The following is a 15,006-nucleotide window of genomic DNA, read 5'->3' as shown; positions in this document are numbered from 1 at the left end:
TTCATTCGTCATCTTTTCTGACTTGATCTAACTCCGTTTGGACAACAAGTTTGATTTTGACTGAGTTAATTTTTTGAGTTTCATCCATTTTAATCCCTCGGAGCTCCTGAGACGACGCCCTGCTTCAGCTGTAGAGACCCGTGCGCTGCTGTGTGACGTCACTTCTACCAGGCTGTTGTGACAATCAGGCTGACATCACCTTTTAAACACCGGACCACATGGGGAAGTTTGACTGAACACCACAAACGTAAGATCCTGTCACAGCTTCGACCTCGAGAGAGAAACTCCAACTCTTCCCTTTTTTTACATGTTTTAAATATAAAATGTTATCATTTCAGAAACTTTTGCTGCTTGGCATTAATTTGAAGTGCTCCATATTTTTTTCACAGGTGAAATAAAACTTTGCATAAGGTTAATTTATTTTGCAGAACTGAAATGTTATTGATGTTTGGAAAGGAGGATGTGAGTTCAGGCTTCAAATTTATCTATACTGTTTTTTTCCCATTCAGGGTCGCGGGGGGCTTGAGCTGATCACAGCTGTCATTGGGTGAGAGGCAGGGTAAACACAAGGGATAACCTCCAGTCTTAAAAAAATGAAGCCACTGCAGAGGAGCAAAATCCTGCTGCAGCTCTTTGAGTCTGCTTGAGGCTGACTGCAGACACACAGGAAGTCACATAGACATGAATGGCAAATAATCTGTTTTTACAGCACCAATTAACATGATTACAGCCACAAACAAACGCATATAAGATAAGATAAGATCACCCTTTCTTCTTCTTGCCTTTCCCTGAATGTCCACCTGTGTGGGGGAGGTGGGTCTATGTAGGTCTGATCAAGACTAGAATCAAGACTAATGTTAAATGACGACCTGAATTTTAGTGATAGCTTATCGTATAGCCTATTTGTGTATTTTATAGAAACATTTAAACATAATAAATTAGGATAATTATTGAATTTGAGATATGATTAAACATATTGTGGGACCAATATCTTTACACTCACAGACTCTGGTCTCTTGTCTGTCTTAACCATAAGGATAAATTACTGTTGACGATCTTTTACTGTTCATTGAAACAGATCGAAAATTTCCGTGAAAAGGCTCCAAACATGAACTTCATCTCGTTTCTGCGTTCACCCTGGTCGCTCTCACGAGTCAAACGCCACTACCTGCTCATACACTTTTTTTTTTAACTGCCAAGCATGATGAAATTCCTCTGCTGGTAACCATCGATCGAACACAACTTTTCAAAGTGCATCGTGGGATACATTGAGTCTTTCAAAAGTTTGCCAAAGTTTGTTCTTAGTTGAATTGAAAGTTGAATTGAAAATGAGCCTCCATCGCCCCCTGCTGGGAAAGATGACTGACATCACTGAGGCGTCATCAATAATTATTTATTGTAATATGTTTATTTACTGTTACTGTTCTGAAAAGTTTTACAGTCTGGTGTGATTTTTTTTGTTTTGTAAATAATGACTTTTTTGTGCATTTGACCTACAGGGCCGCCGTACCTACTATCCGGTAGTGACCTTTTGAACTTGTGGGCGTGGCCGTCGCGTGAGCTAGAAAAAGCGGGTGAGGAGAGTGGCAGCAGGAGAGTTGAGCTCGCGAGCTAAAACAAGAGGTAATGTGGATATAAAACATCTTTATTTGAGACTAGAGGTGAGCTGACGCTGTGAATACTCCTGACGGGGTGTGAAATTATCACTTCGGACCGGAAGTAGCCGAGTCGACTCGTAAAAACGGGACAGTTAGCCGTTAGCTTGCCTCCACCACTCCAACTGTCGATTTAGCGCGACGCAGAGAGTGACGCCGTGACGTCAAAGGGACTTACGACGTGTTTTTTTTAACGCCAAAATGAATGACTTTAAACTGTGACACTGGTAATAAGTGGATTAAATGAGCTATTTGGGGTTTTAACATTAAACTGTCTTTCTATTTAATTAATTTATTTTTGTGTTAGAACATGTTTTAAATTGTGTAAAAAGCACAAATTCATGAATGAAATGCACAGAAATTGTCAAACCTTATTGTTTGGATTGCATGATTGCGTTGGGCGATATAACCTTGAATAAATATCTCGATTAATTTGACATTTAACCTCGGACCTGGGATCTTTTCTCTAATGAAAGAGTGCGTATCTGATGAAGCAGTTAATTATACGCTTTGAGGGCTAAGAATGTTAGTGTAATGTAAGAAGGTTAATGTGTAGTCAGTAAAGATGTACATGTTGGCCTACAAGGTATGTAATGATCCAGGTCGCTAAACTCACGATACTGCGTTCACAGTACGATTCTCGATGTGACTCTCGACACCTTTGAATCTACTCATCACAGTTTGACATTTTTTCCTTTGTAGACCTACATCGTTTTTCTATACAAGCTGATATCAGCACCTCACACTGTGCAGGACCGGCTGCTCATCAAGTCAGCAAGTTTAGGACCAGGACTCGATTTACGGTGTTTTCTGTCACAAATCCCTCTGTTAGCCTGTGTTACTTTCATTTACTCTCCACAGTGGCAGATATATAAAACAAACTCACTCAACGCTGTGCAACACAACAAACACAGTTACTGGTTGGCAGATGCTTTTTTTTCATCGATTCATTTCCTGTTTCTAAATCGATGCATCAATAGTCCAGTTTGCATCGCGATGCATCGGTTTAAATGATTAATTTCAACGACGCTACTTCCAGAAGTTCCTGATACAGTTGTTCACCTCTAACCACGCTGATTTGAATTTGTGTTGTTTCTGTTTCAGATTAAATTTCACCAAGATGTCGGACCGTGAATCCATCAAAAAAATGTTGCGGTCTGTGCTGCAGTCCAGCAAAGTTGGCGTGTCTTTAAGCAGCCTCCAGTCGGAGTACCGATCACTGTGCGGGGAGAGCATCCCACTGAAGAAGCTGGGCTTCTCCAGACTTGAGGACTACCTCAAAAGCATCCCGTCTGTAGTCAGACTCGAGCTTCGTATGGGTGAGGTGAGGGCTGTTTGTGTTAATGGCCGCCGTCCTGTCCACGTGACGTGTTTTGCTCCCCCCAACAGTGATGCCTTTACTCATCTTGCTTCAACTTTTACACATCAGCTTCATGAATAACAAAATCTGCTCTGTAGATAAAATGCTTTGCAGCAGTCTGCCGAGAGACGGCCCACATCGCCGAGCTCGTTGCCAGGCAGAGGAGCGCCAAGAAATCCGGTCGCTCCCAACTCGTCAACTGCAAGATGAGATTCAAACCCTCCAACCCTTACCTGCTCAACGGTAGAGACACGCACAATGCGAGGGCAGCAGCATTACATATAAAAGAGCCTGTGAACAATGTTTATTTATTTTTAACACGTTGAATCCATATCAGGATTAGGAGCTTCAGGTTTATTGTGTTTATTTCTTCACCTCTCCATGTCCGGACAACAACCTCCAGAAATTGTTCCGATTCTTTGTCAAACCTTTCTTCATGTCCCACCTCCTTTTCGGCACTTTAACCTGACTCTAAAATCTCCGCTTTCCGTTCCACGCTTTCAGTATGGCCGAGGTCCTCTCTCCGTCAGCCCTCTGCAGGCAGCGCCTCCAACCGGTCAGCAAACCATCATCGGCCCCAAGGGCATGGCAGCTACCGAGGCTGCAGCGCCTCTGGAGACTTCAGGTGCACAACAGATCAGCTATTGCTGCCAATTTCCACATCGTCCCTGCAGGCCGCCGTACGGCAGCGCCACACACTACGATGTCGTTCGCTACGACTTTAATCAGTGCTCCTGTTCAGACGTGGCGCGCCGCGGTCTTTCTCTGGAGCGGGCCAGCAAATCTACTCGCTCTGCTCCGTTTGGACAGAGCCCACTGCAAGCACTGCAACAAACGACCCAGAGAGGAAGACAGGCAAGGAGACTCCCAAAACGTCACTCCGCTACGTCGTGTGTGTCCAGCTGCTCGTGGCTGCACTCTTGGACAGAAACCTGGCCTGGAGTCGTCAGACTGAAACCGTGGCGCTGACGGAACCCGCACGGACTATGTGAAAATTGGCAGTCAGAGTTCTTATCTAGAAATGTTGACTTGTATACTGTAGATACGAGAGGAAACAGCTGACATCTTCATTTTCAGCTTTCTCTAATTGACACTTTTCCTGTTAATCGATTTGTCGCTGCTTCATCTTAAAGGTTTCTAACCCACGGTTTTGTCCTCTCCTCGGACATTAGAAAGGTGGACCAAAAGTTGAGAGCCGTCACCCCGGTGGAGCACAGACAGCCAGCCCCTCTGCAGGCTGTAAAGCAGCAGTTTGTCGGGCCTCAGAGGTAAACACACACAAGTGAACTAACCTGACGTGGCTGGATTTGATTGGACCAGAGAAGGTAGGCGGGGCTTTGAAGGCGGTTTTGGACGCCCCTGGGTTTGCCAGATATGAGAGCAGTTATCAGGTCAACAGGTGTTGCAGCGATGGAAGCGGGCAGTGGAGCTGGATGTTTAGGTTTAGAATCTGGACTGCAGTACCTGTTTCAAACACTAGGTGGCACACTTACATACTGCTCCTCTAATAGTTAGTATTCTAACACTGCTGTCAGTATAGTACTTTTAAGCAATAGCTGCATATACCCAAAAACTGTTGGTGCATTGATACAATCTAACGATAAATATTTCAGCTTTACAAGTGAAAGGTTTTTAAAAATGTGTTTTCATGAAGCTGCTCTGTTATTAACAGGAAAGAGAGAAGTTTGGCAAACGGCCAGCACAGAGGTAGGTGGGATTGATCACGCATGTAGTGGACACATGTCCCTGAGTTGTGATGTCATTGTGGAGTATTTTAAAATGTTCTTGAGACATGAAGTCTGGACTGGATTTAAGTGCAGTCGTTCCCTCTTTTTTTTTTACTTTTGGCTTTAATGAGGTATCAGATTTGTATAAATATCTTAAGTGTGCTTAATTGTATAACTTTTTTTTTTTTTTTTACAAACTAATCTGGATTTAGTCTGATTTGGATTCCACACTTACAGAAAACTCCTGAAAAACTCCACATAGTTTCTGCTCAGACTTCACCCGGAGTTTCTCCTGCCAGACCCCGAGTGGTTTTTTTTCTGCATAAAGTGCGATTGAGTTGATGTGAAAATGCAGCAGGTTATCATTTGGAGAATTCACCTCGAGTCAGTGAGAGGGCGGGAGTGACTGTCACTATCCTGTGACTGCCGCACAGTGCATCGAAAATACACACCATCGATCTCCGTGCACGTAAATAAACGGCTGCAGTGTGTTCTCTTTAGTTCAGACTGTGATTCTGTTGAACTTCACATTGCATTGATGTGCAGATGAAAAAAATCCCTCTGTTTATCTTCACACATGCAGCTCCTCCTGCTGATATCAGAATTTTTTTAGGAGTTTTCTGCAAGTGTGAAAGCACGACTATGACCCCATCATTGTCAGAAAAACACTAACTCACCCTGTTCTTCTTTTTGTACAATTGTCATAGAAGAGCCTCCTGAAAAAATCTGTCGGTACCAGGTAAAAAAACAAAAACAACCTGCTTTATATTTCTTATTTCTACTGAAAATGTCTGTTTGATATCAGTACATGTATTTTAATTAAAAGTGTTTGCTTTCATTCTTAATGTGTGCAAATGGTTAATCAAATAAATTCTTAGTTTTTCTGAGACAAGAGAATGATTTTAAAAGTCTTCACTCAGTCTTTAAAGCACAGGGACAAACTGTGGACTCTCTCCCTGTTGTCGAGCCAGGATGACGCGGAGCTGGTGCAGAGCAGGATGACTCAGCTGCTGAAGAAATACTGCAGCGGCGTGTGGATGTCGAAGCTGTCGGGGCTCTACGGGGACATGTTCGGTCAGCCGCTCCCCCCTCAGGTGCTCGTCAGTCTGGAGAAGTGGACGCACATCTGCATGGTGAGTCACTTCTCTTTGTACATGCAGACATGATTAACCCCCCGTTCAGATCCTTTAACGTATCGAAGGGAAGCAGCTTATAAAAGGCATTTCTGCTGAGTTGTAGTCCGGTGATGAATGTTGTTGTGAAGGTTTGTGGTAAAAATCTACTTCCATCAGTTTTGTCTGTAACAAAAAAAAAAACTCTTGAGGAAGTGTAAGGAGTTGCTTTTTTTTCCGCCTCTCTGTTTTTTTACTCTCTGGCGTCCACAGGTGGAGAAACCATCCACCTCCAGAGCAGACTGCCTGATCTACCCTCCTCTGGCGCCCAAGCCATCCAACGTCCCCAGAAACAGCACAACCAACACGCCTCTCTTCAACACTGTCCCCACACCCGTTTCATCCAGCTGGTCATCCCCTGAAGATCCCGCCCCGGCTGTTCCTCCAGTCCCTAAGCCTAGACTTGCCCCTCAGAGCCCCCTGGCTAAGCCCACCTTCATTTTTCCGTCTCCGCCGGTGGGAGCGTCTTCAGGCAAACTGTTGCCGTCAGTCACGTTGCGAAGCCCCGCACATAACCCGGCTCTCGCTCCCCGCCTCTCTCCCTGTGCCGACTCAGCAGTGAGAGCGAGCGCCGACTGTGCAGAAAACTCGACCACAGAGTCACTCAAACACAAAAAAAACACTCAACCGTTAGCTCCAACTTGGACTTCAAAAACAAACGGCCCCCCGTCGTCTCCCCCCCTCATGCCCGGCCCTGACATCTTACCCCTTCTGAAGGTCACCTTCTCCCCCTCCTCTGACCCGGCCCCTCGTCCGCCCTCCAAACCTGCCCCCCACGGGGTGGTTTTATCCGCTGACGTGCGTCACAAGTTAAAGGAGCTTCTGTCCACGTACAGTCAAGGTCTGTGGGTCCACGGGCTGCCGCAGCTCTTCATGGATACGTTTAAGACGCCGTTCCCTGAACACCTTCTGGACAACCTGTCGCTTTTGTTGGACATGTGCGATGTGGAGTATCCAGTGCCAGGCGACAAGAAAAAGGTGAGAAACGCATGAAGCCGAATAAACACAATTCAAGTTAATCACCTGCCGGTGAGCAAACGTCGACTGACTGTTATTACAGATCACGTTTGAAACATTTAAAGTTGCTGTTTAAACTGGTTTAAAGTTTTCTTCTGCTTGGGCAGATTTTTCACAGTTGTGCTTCTTCTAATGGTCCATGAAGGTACGGGACACCGGCGCTGTGGGAGGGTTTAACTGAGGTGTGTGTGTGTGTATGCTGTGATGGTTCTTTTTGTGGTCAGGCTATCCTGTACTACTCCAGCAGAGCAGAAACAGAAGACAGAGAGCCAGCAGAAAGCCAGCAGGGCAGAAGCGTCTTCCGTCCCTCTGGTCTGGATGTCCTGAGTCCGGTGGTTCCTCCCTCGCTGCTCCCTCCTGCAGAGCAGTACCCCTCTGTGCTGGTGACTGATGCCACCAGCAGCAACGCTGTCACAATAAGGCAAGACACTCACCATGAGTGAGGGTTGCATTGAATTTACAAATGTTATGTTTTCGCTAAATACGGCAGACTGATTCTTTTTTTTTTTTAAAGGAGTTAATGAGCAATCCATGACACGCCTTACGTGTTTGTCCAATCAGCTTCTTTGAGCCCCGTCTTGTTACTTTACTGATCAAACGTGTCGCAGACTGGGTTCAGGTTTCTGAAGAAGAAGAAGAAGAAGCAGCATGCTCAGATTGATGAAATGTTCAAAATCAAGTTTCTCCCCCCGTACAGATATGTAGGTGAGGTGTACTCGAACGCCCAGGAGGCCATGGAGGAAACAATGCGCTCCTTCTACAGTCAGAGCTCCACCCAGCCGCCTCTGTCCCACCCAGCGCTCGGTCAGCTGGTAGCAGTCAGAGGCGACGACGAAGACGAGCTGGCCAGAGCTCAGGTGGTGGAGGTTAAGAATCCGGACAAGGTCAAGGTAACTCAGTCAAGTATTGAGCGCAGCGCGAGGTCACGCTTCCTGTCGGAAGGATGCCTCGAGCGCTGCAAATGTTTATCACTGCAAAAAGGAAGAATCTTGAGTCAATCAATGTCTTTGTTTGGATTAATTCTTCTGCAGTAAGAAGCTCAAAGTAATCACAATATGTTCGGCTCTTTATACTAAAACCCGGAGTGTCTCTACAGGCGCAGTCAGAAATATCAAAGGCATGTTGTCATCCATTTGAACACGTTGCACAACAGTAACGTCAAGGAAACTTCAAGTCTGGGTTTTTTTTTTTTTTTTTATATTTAGCTGTTTTTAATAAACCTTCGTCCTTGCAGTTTGGGCTTAAGAAGAAGATTGTGTTAAATTATTGTTGCGTTTGTCACGCGAGCTGGCACATCCACGAGCAGTGAAGATCACCTCACAACAAACGGTAACCGTTACACAGGGTCCACATTCCTGCAGCAAAGGGCGCTTGTTTTATCCGTGTTTGCAGGTGTACTACGTGGACTACGGCTTCTCTGTGGACACCAGCAGGAACAACCTGCTGGAGCTGCACCGGGACTTCCTCTCTCTGCCGTTCCAGGCGACTAACGTTAAACTTGCAGGTGCGTGGAAGATCAGAAAAAAACGACTTCAGGAACGTGCTAACAGATTGTAAAACATACGACGAGGGTGACTCGTGGATCTGACTCCGCCTCTCTTTATCTGCCGCCTCGCAGGTCTGGAGGCTTTCAGCTCCCAGCCGCAGGTGCTGTCGTCCCTCGACTCGTTGGCGGTCGGGAAAATTCTCCTGATGGAAATGTTGGAGCTGTCTCAGGACAACGAGACGCCCATGGCAGTGCTGTACGACACGTCGCAGGATGATGACATCAACATCAACTCCACCTGTCTGAAGGCTTTGCAGGATAAGACCATGAACAACCCTCTGACTGTAAGTGGTGCTGACTCCATGTTATCTGTGTGTCGCTCTGTTCTACCAGTGAGTGGTGCTGTTTCATTCGGTCTGGATGATGATTGGTTGATCTCTCTGTGTCTTGCAGGTAAATGCTACGTACCGCGATGTGTGCGTCACTAACGTGTCCTCGAACGGTGTCATTCACTGCCAGCTGCCGTCCAGAGGAACCGCGAGACTCAACAAGTTTCTGGAAGACACGGAGGCCATCCTTAAGTCCCAGGTAGACGAATCGTCCCTGAGTACCGTAAATTCCGGACTATTGAGTGCACCTGGATATAAGCCGCACCGGCAAAAAATAAGTAAATAAATGTATTTGTACATATATAAGCCGCACTTGATTATAAGCCGCATGTGTCCACGTTGTAACAAGAGCTATTTACACAGAAAGATGTGACACAAAAACGTTGTTTTAACTTTTAATTAACTACGTAGGCTACCGGTAACATCCGCAAAAACGAAGCCTACTAACTGGAAATCCTTTATCGAACATGTCTGTAACACGGCTGATGAAAGAAGATTACCGTAATACAGTAATACATTTCACAAGAAAAAGTCCGTCCATTCACTGCCTCAGAATGACGTCATTACTCACTTCCTCAGTCTCTTTTTCGTTGTCGCTGTCAGTGTCATCTTAACGTGCAGCAGCTCTGTTAGCTTCTTTGACAGCCAGGTCGATCGCCTTTAACTTGAAAGCTGCATCATATGTATTTCTCTGTGTGTTTTCCATGATGAGGGTGCGTGCATGAAGCGCAAAATGACTGATATTAAGATCCGATGTGACGAGGACAAATGTTTTTGCGGCAGAAGCTCATTGTCCCCCGACAAAAATCCATAAATAAGCCGCATTGTTGTAAAAGCCGCAGTGTTAAAAACCTGACAAAAAAGTAGCGGCTTATAGTCCAGAATTTACGGTACATCCGTTTGCACTTTAACCCCTCGACGCCTGTTGTCGTGAATTTGCATCAAACCACTTCCGCTCCAAATGCAGCCAAAATAGTCTGTATTCCTCCACTGCTGGTTGATGCACTTTCAGTACAAACAGAGGAACCTTTTACAAGCATTAGATTGTCATAGGAGCAGTCGGAGACAGAACAGCATCCATTTGATTTGTATGTGATATCTATTTATGTTTTCAAATAAATGTTCTCAACTTAATTTAGCATCTACATGAAAGCAGAAACCTGTAAAAAAAAAATGTTTTAATACTTGGAAACAAATTCAGGCGTCAAGGAGTTAACACTTTACAGACACACTCACTCGAGGCCAAGTTGTCTCGTACGGCGCTGAAGCACGATTCCCTCCGCTGGACTTCAGTCACGCTGACCCGGGACTAACCGGGCCTCTTGTGTGCATGGCTTTATGTGTGCATAGTGTACAAGACAAGGAGAGTTAAAAAATAGAAAGGACATCCGGCGGAGTCCGTGTCGGGACATCAGAGTCTTATTTTGAGTCGTGTTCGTCAGACATATCAGAAGCTTGAATTGATTGAACTTCATGAACACGTTGTGTACCTGTGCTTGGACTCGCACCTGTTCCGTGCCAAAGCACACTTCTTCCGTCTGTGCCAGGGTGAAGAAAGTGTAGAAGCACTCTTTAAAATTGATAAATAAACGTTAAAACACTGGACTTTGAGGGTCAGAGACTTTGGGTCCTTGTTTCGGCACGGAGTGCTGAGTGCGCCCTAAAGAGTTGTTTTTTTACTGGTGTTGATATTCATTCTTGTTTTGGTTCTTGCTGAAAAGAAGATTTGTTTGTATTTGATCCCACCAGATGACATCGGAGCTGCTCGTGTCGCGACCTTTCAGTGGGAAGTTCTGCCTCGCACGCCACAAAGGACAGTGGTCCAGAGCGGAGGTAAAACCAGCCATTCAAGTTTAATTCCACTAAAAGCCGGTCACTTAAAACAGCTGTCACACAAATGTCTTGTGTCCTCATTTCTGTCCTCTCTGTGTGGTGCTTGTTTCCAGATCATCAACATGTTTGGCAACAGAGTGATGGAGCTTCTCTTCATTGACCTGGGAGTTCAAGCAACTGTCGAGGTCACTGACCTGCGAGAGATCCCCCCCGTGTTCCTCAAAGACTTCATCGTCATCCCCCCACAGGTCAGCTCTCAGTGTGCTCGGTGTTAGCATGCCAGGTGTCGGAGTAGAAACCAAGACGGCCAACGAGTTGAGAAGTCCGGTTAGCTTGACGATGGGCTGTTAACGGTGGGGGGGGGGGAGAAAAACACAAAGTATACACTGAGACAAAGAAATCTGCAGAAGTGAAAATGGTTCTGTTTCGTTTGCACGACGAGCCCGGTGATCAAAACCCGGTGAAAGCTCCTCGTCTTTACGGAGCTCACACAACACTTCACCGTGAACGCTTCAGGTGTCGAGGCACATCGAGCACATCAGCTCTGTTCACGTATCCACAGAAGTAATTCACTTTGTGTAAATGAGCGTCTGCCTCCAGCGTCATGCCGGGGTACATGATGGTATATCGAAGTTTTCCCTGCAGGAACACACAGCATCCACAGCGGTCACTCCAGTGACCCCTGGAGTCCATGTCTGTCCAGTTCAAGTGCAGACTTTTCATGGCGAACGTGCAAACGAGGGATTTAGTTTGCATCTGACAAAGAAGGTCACATGATCGGCATCACACGTCCTGCGATTGTATCAAATGCTCACATTGCAATTATCGCTCACACTGTAAAATCCATTGGCCTACAAGGTGAGCTGAAGAGATTAATCATTGTCAGTTCACATTGACAGATAATACATGACCTTAGTAATAAGCAGGACAGGTGTAGGGTGTGCTGAGCGGTCTGTTGTAGAGGTGTAAGACCCCTCCTCCTCCTCCATCTCACAATAAAAACCTGTTTATTAAACCTGTATGTGATCAAACTGTGCAGAAATGAATTTCTTCTCCTTTCAGGCCATCAAATGTCGCCTGGCTGGACTCTCAGTTCCTGAGGGAGACTGGAACCCCGAGGCCGTTCTGTGGCTGAAGGAGGCGGTGATGCGCTCCCAAGACTGTAAAATCAGGGTACAATCATTTTGTTCATCACAGTTATTCCACGTAAAAACGCTGCCAGTCATTCTTACAAGTAGTGAATAGTGCACAAGAACGCTTCAGCCCTAAAGTCCAGTGCTCTGATCCGTGCTCAAGCAAAGTAGACTTAGAAGAGGTCTGTGCTCAGGTCTGGTTCTGGAGCAGAGTGAGTGCAGGTCAGCGGGGGAGGGGGAGAATCACGCTTAAGTACAGGACTCGTGTGAGTGCGCCCTCCGTCTTTTGTTCTTTCCTCATCTCAGATTTTGAAGTTAGAGCAGCACAAAGAGGACATGTTGGTCCACGTGAACCTCTTCATCGGCACTGACAGTCAGGACCCGGAGAGGAGCATCAACCGTCAGCTCGCCCAATCAGAGATGTGGCAGAAACTCACGACGACGACGATGAAGAACAACCACACGAGCCCCGGCAGGAAAGGCAGCATGGATGCAGGTAATACCGCTCATGGCAGAGGGGCTGTGAGGCGAAAGTGTCGACTCAGCTTTTATACGAGTGTGTTTCACCAAATAGGCCTCAGTGATCTGGCGGAGAAGTTGACTTTGAGCAGCGCCGCCCCAAACACCCTCATGAAGGCCACGACCGGCCCGCCACCAGGAGCCGGGGACTCCTCTCCTCCAGACTCAACCACCAAAACTGGGACGCGGCCCCTTCCGATGCCTCCCCTACTGGAGCTCCCCCAGGTGTGCAGTGAATTTCATTTCTATCGCCACTCCTTTTGCGTGTTGGGAAAGTAAAAGTGGCGTGCAGTAAACCCTCCGGACTTGTGTTTTGCAGCCTGGTCAGAACGTGGATGTGTTTGTCCCCGTGGCCTGCCACCCTGGTTACTTTGTGCTGCAGCCGTGGCAGGACCTGCACAAGCTGGTGGTGCTGATGGGCGAGATGATCCTCTTCTACAACCAGACATCGAAGAGCAACGCAGCCACGCACATCGAGAAAGGAGACGTCTACGCTGCCAAAATAGACAAGAAGTGGGTGCTTTACTTTAATGCTGGGACTCTTTATGTCCATTATGAAGAACACAATGTGGTTGTGATGTCACGGTGACGTCTTTCTGCACATTACGACGTGAGCTCGTTAAAACAGAAGGTGATTCTGTTGCATTAGTTTTGGTAGCATCACCAGAAAGAACGAAGGGGGGAAGCAGGCAAACGAAAAGCCATAAAACATAGTTAAAAAGGGACGGCACAGGTGAAGGTCACAGGAAGGTGAAAGCACGCTCTATTTACAATCTACCATCAAAGTATTTTGTGTTACTGAAGCTCGTTCAGAACTCCACTGCAAGCCTCTCACAGAAACCTCTTATTAAAGCACCGTGGCTGTGAGCACACAACCAAACAGGTGAAATAAAAGTAGCTAATGCTACATGACATCGTTCTGTCATGGTTACAGAGAAGTGCTCTCCCAGTGCTATTAATTAGCGTTAGCTCTTGTAGCCTCGTGCACTCTTTCCAGGTGACGTCAGTGAACCCTGTAAAGGCTCAAGGTTTAGAGAGGAAATGGAGATTCAGTTATTGTCTTATCGGGTTCACTGTTTTTTTGCCTCCTCTCAGCTGGCACCGCGTGCAGGTGAAGGGGATTCTCTCCAACGGGTTTGTTTCCGTCTACGACTTGGACTACGGCAAACATGAGCTCGTCCGCAACAATCTCCTCCAGCTGCTGATCGAGGAGTTCAGACAGCTGCCCTTCCAGGCGATCCCTGCACAGCTGGCAGGTCAGTTACTCACTCACACACACACACAGTGTTAAATCTGCCACCAGGGGGCGCTCTCAAAACAGTCACAAAAAGATGACGTCGAGGCTGGGGGAAATCCTGGGAGTGATTCTCTGCTCCTCCACCCTCACCCCAACCTTGCTTGTTTTATTCAACATGTTTGTGTCATGATGCGTCCTCCTGTTGCTCCTTCAGGTTTGACACACACTCAGTGGACCGAGGAGGCCGCCATGTTGTTCAGGAACCACGTGGAGGGTCGAGCGCTGGTGGCCCAGGTGGAGAGTGTACAGGAGGACGTCAAAGGTGAGCTCGGAGGACGCAGGTTGACAGTGTACCTGGTGGACACCACAATGCAGGAGAGGGACCTCTGGATTCACAGCATCATGGCCGACCTTGGCGGGGAGCTGTCCTCGGCAGCGTAGGGCGCCCTCTTGTGGCCGTCTGAGACTCTCGGCATGTATTTTTTGAATCACGACTTTTCTCTCTCCTGGTTCTTTCTTTTGTACACCTGCTGAAAGTGTTCAGTGAACTAAAAAAGAACTCTCCTCTGCTCTTGGTTTATTCTCCATGTTGGTTTTTTTTTTTCTCTCCATCACAGACTTTAAAGACGCGTGCAGGAAAAGGTCAAGAGTTCCTTTTTTTTTTTTTTTTTTTTTTCCTCTCTCTCTCTGGGGCGAGACTGACAAAAATGGATTGAACTCAAATGAAGGAGGGAGATGGAAACAATTCACCGTCAAATGTTACTCCGTCCGAATAATCAGCAGCGTTTCTGTACGCTCAAGTTTCACGCCACGTGTGTGTGTTGCATGGTTTGTGTGTTATTGAGACTCCCTCATGTGATCAAGATTTCTGTTTGCTGTGCCTCTTGTATACGTTGGTGTGGCTGATCTTGTTCTAGTTTGTAAATATGTTTAAAGATGAACCCAACCTATGGCCTTACTTTAAAAAACGTTGATGTACATACCTGTTCAAACACTTTTTCGTGTATTATATGTTGGATTGGATGGAGGACAAAAGTTAGGATTTTATTTGGTGTGAAAAGTTGTTACGATGGATTTGTTCTATTAAAACATTTAGCCAATGGAGGGTGTACTTTGAAAGCATTATGCTTTTTTATTTATTGGCTGAGGGGCCACACTGTTGTGACGTAACTGAAGCTAACTTGATAAAAAATGTTTGCTATTTTTTGTAAAATTACAATAATAATAATAATAATAATAATAATACATTAGACTATATAGAGCTTTTCTGATCACTCAAAAATCAAAATGAAGAATAAAAACGAAACAACCAGGATACTATAAGAGGAGGAGGACAGAGTTTGTTAATTGGTACAATGTTGCTATGGCAACTGCATACTGAGTTTTTTTTTTTTTTTTTTTTTAGTGAAACGTGACATTTAAAGATGCAGCATTGTCCTTTTTACATCACTGTAACTACAGAGAGACGAGGATTATCT

At 46.0% G+C, this 15,006-nt stretch overlaps 1 protein-coding gene across 1 annotated transcript; it reads left to right on the top strand.

Annotated features, from left to right (window-relative positions):
* The first annotated feature begins 1,516 nt into the window (after nucleotides 1–1,516).
* LOC306820735 (tudor domain-containing protein 7B-like) lies at nucleotides 1,517–14,630 on the top strand. The gene is made up of 22 exons (XM_079338677.1): nucleotides 1,517–1,623; nucleotides 2,760–2,979; nucleotides 3,114–3,258; nucleotides 3,520–3,640; nucleotides 4,188–4,283; nucleotides 4,688–4,722; nucleotides 5,450–5,481; nucleotides 5,663–5,875; nucleotides 6,128–6,892; nucleotides 7,156–7,352; nucleotides 7,629–7,821; nucleotides 8,324–8,435; nucleotides 8,550–8,761; nucleotides 8,871–9,005; nucleotides 10,556–10,639; nucleotides 10,753–10,887; nucleotides 11,702–11,812; nucleotides 12,079–12,268; nucleotides 12,347–12,516; nucleotides 12,611–12,804; nucleotides 13,387–13,547; nucleotides 13,743–14,630. The coding sequence occupies exons 2-22, from the start codon at nucleotides 2,776–2,778 to the stop codon at nucleotides 13,967–13,969; spliced, it is 3,732 nt and encodes a 1,243-aa protein (XP_079194803.1). The 5' UTR covers nucleotides 1,517–1,623; nucleotides 2,760–2,775; the 3' UTR covers nucleotides 13,970–14,630.
* Nucleotides 14,631–15,006: the final 376 nt, after the last annotated feature.

This window comes from Symphodus melops, assembly GCF_947650265.1.
Source record: "Symphodus melops genome assembly, chromosome: 2".
Lineage (NCBI taxonomy): Eukaryota > Metazoa > Chordata > Actinopteri > Labriformes > Labridae > Symphodus > Symphodus melops.
Note: the sequence above shows the minus strand (reverse complement) of the source record. Positions and strands in the feature narration are given on the sequence as shown.

Excerpts from the sequence above, each read along its gene's own strand:
- LOC306820735 (XM_079338677.1), top strand. The coding sequence starts at position 2,776 with ATGTCGGACCGTGAATCCATCAAAAAAATGTTGCGGTCTGTGCTGCAG. Across the intron at positions 7,822-8,323 it reads AGAATCCGGACAAGGTCAAG|GTGTACTACGTGGACTACGG; the intron begins GTAACTCAGTCA and ends CCGTGTTTGCAG. Across the intron at positions 12,805-13,386 it reads GCTGCCAAAATAGACAAGAA|CTGGCACCGCGTGCAGGTGA; the intron begins GTGGGTGCTTTA and ends GCCTCCTCTCAG.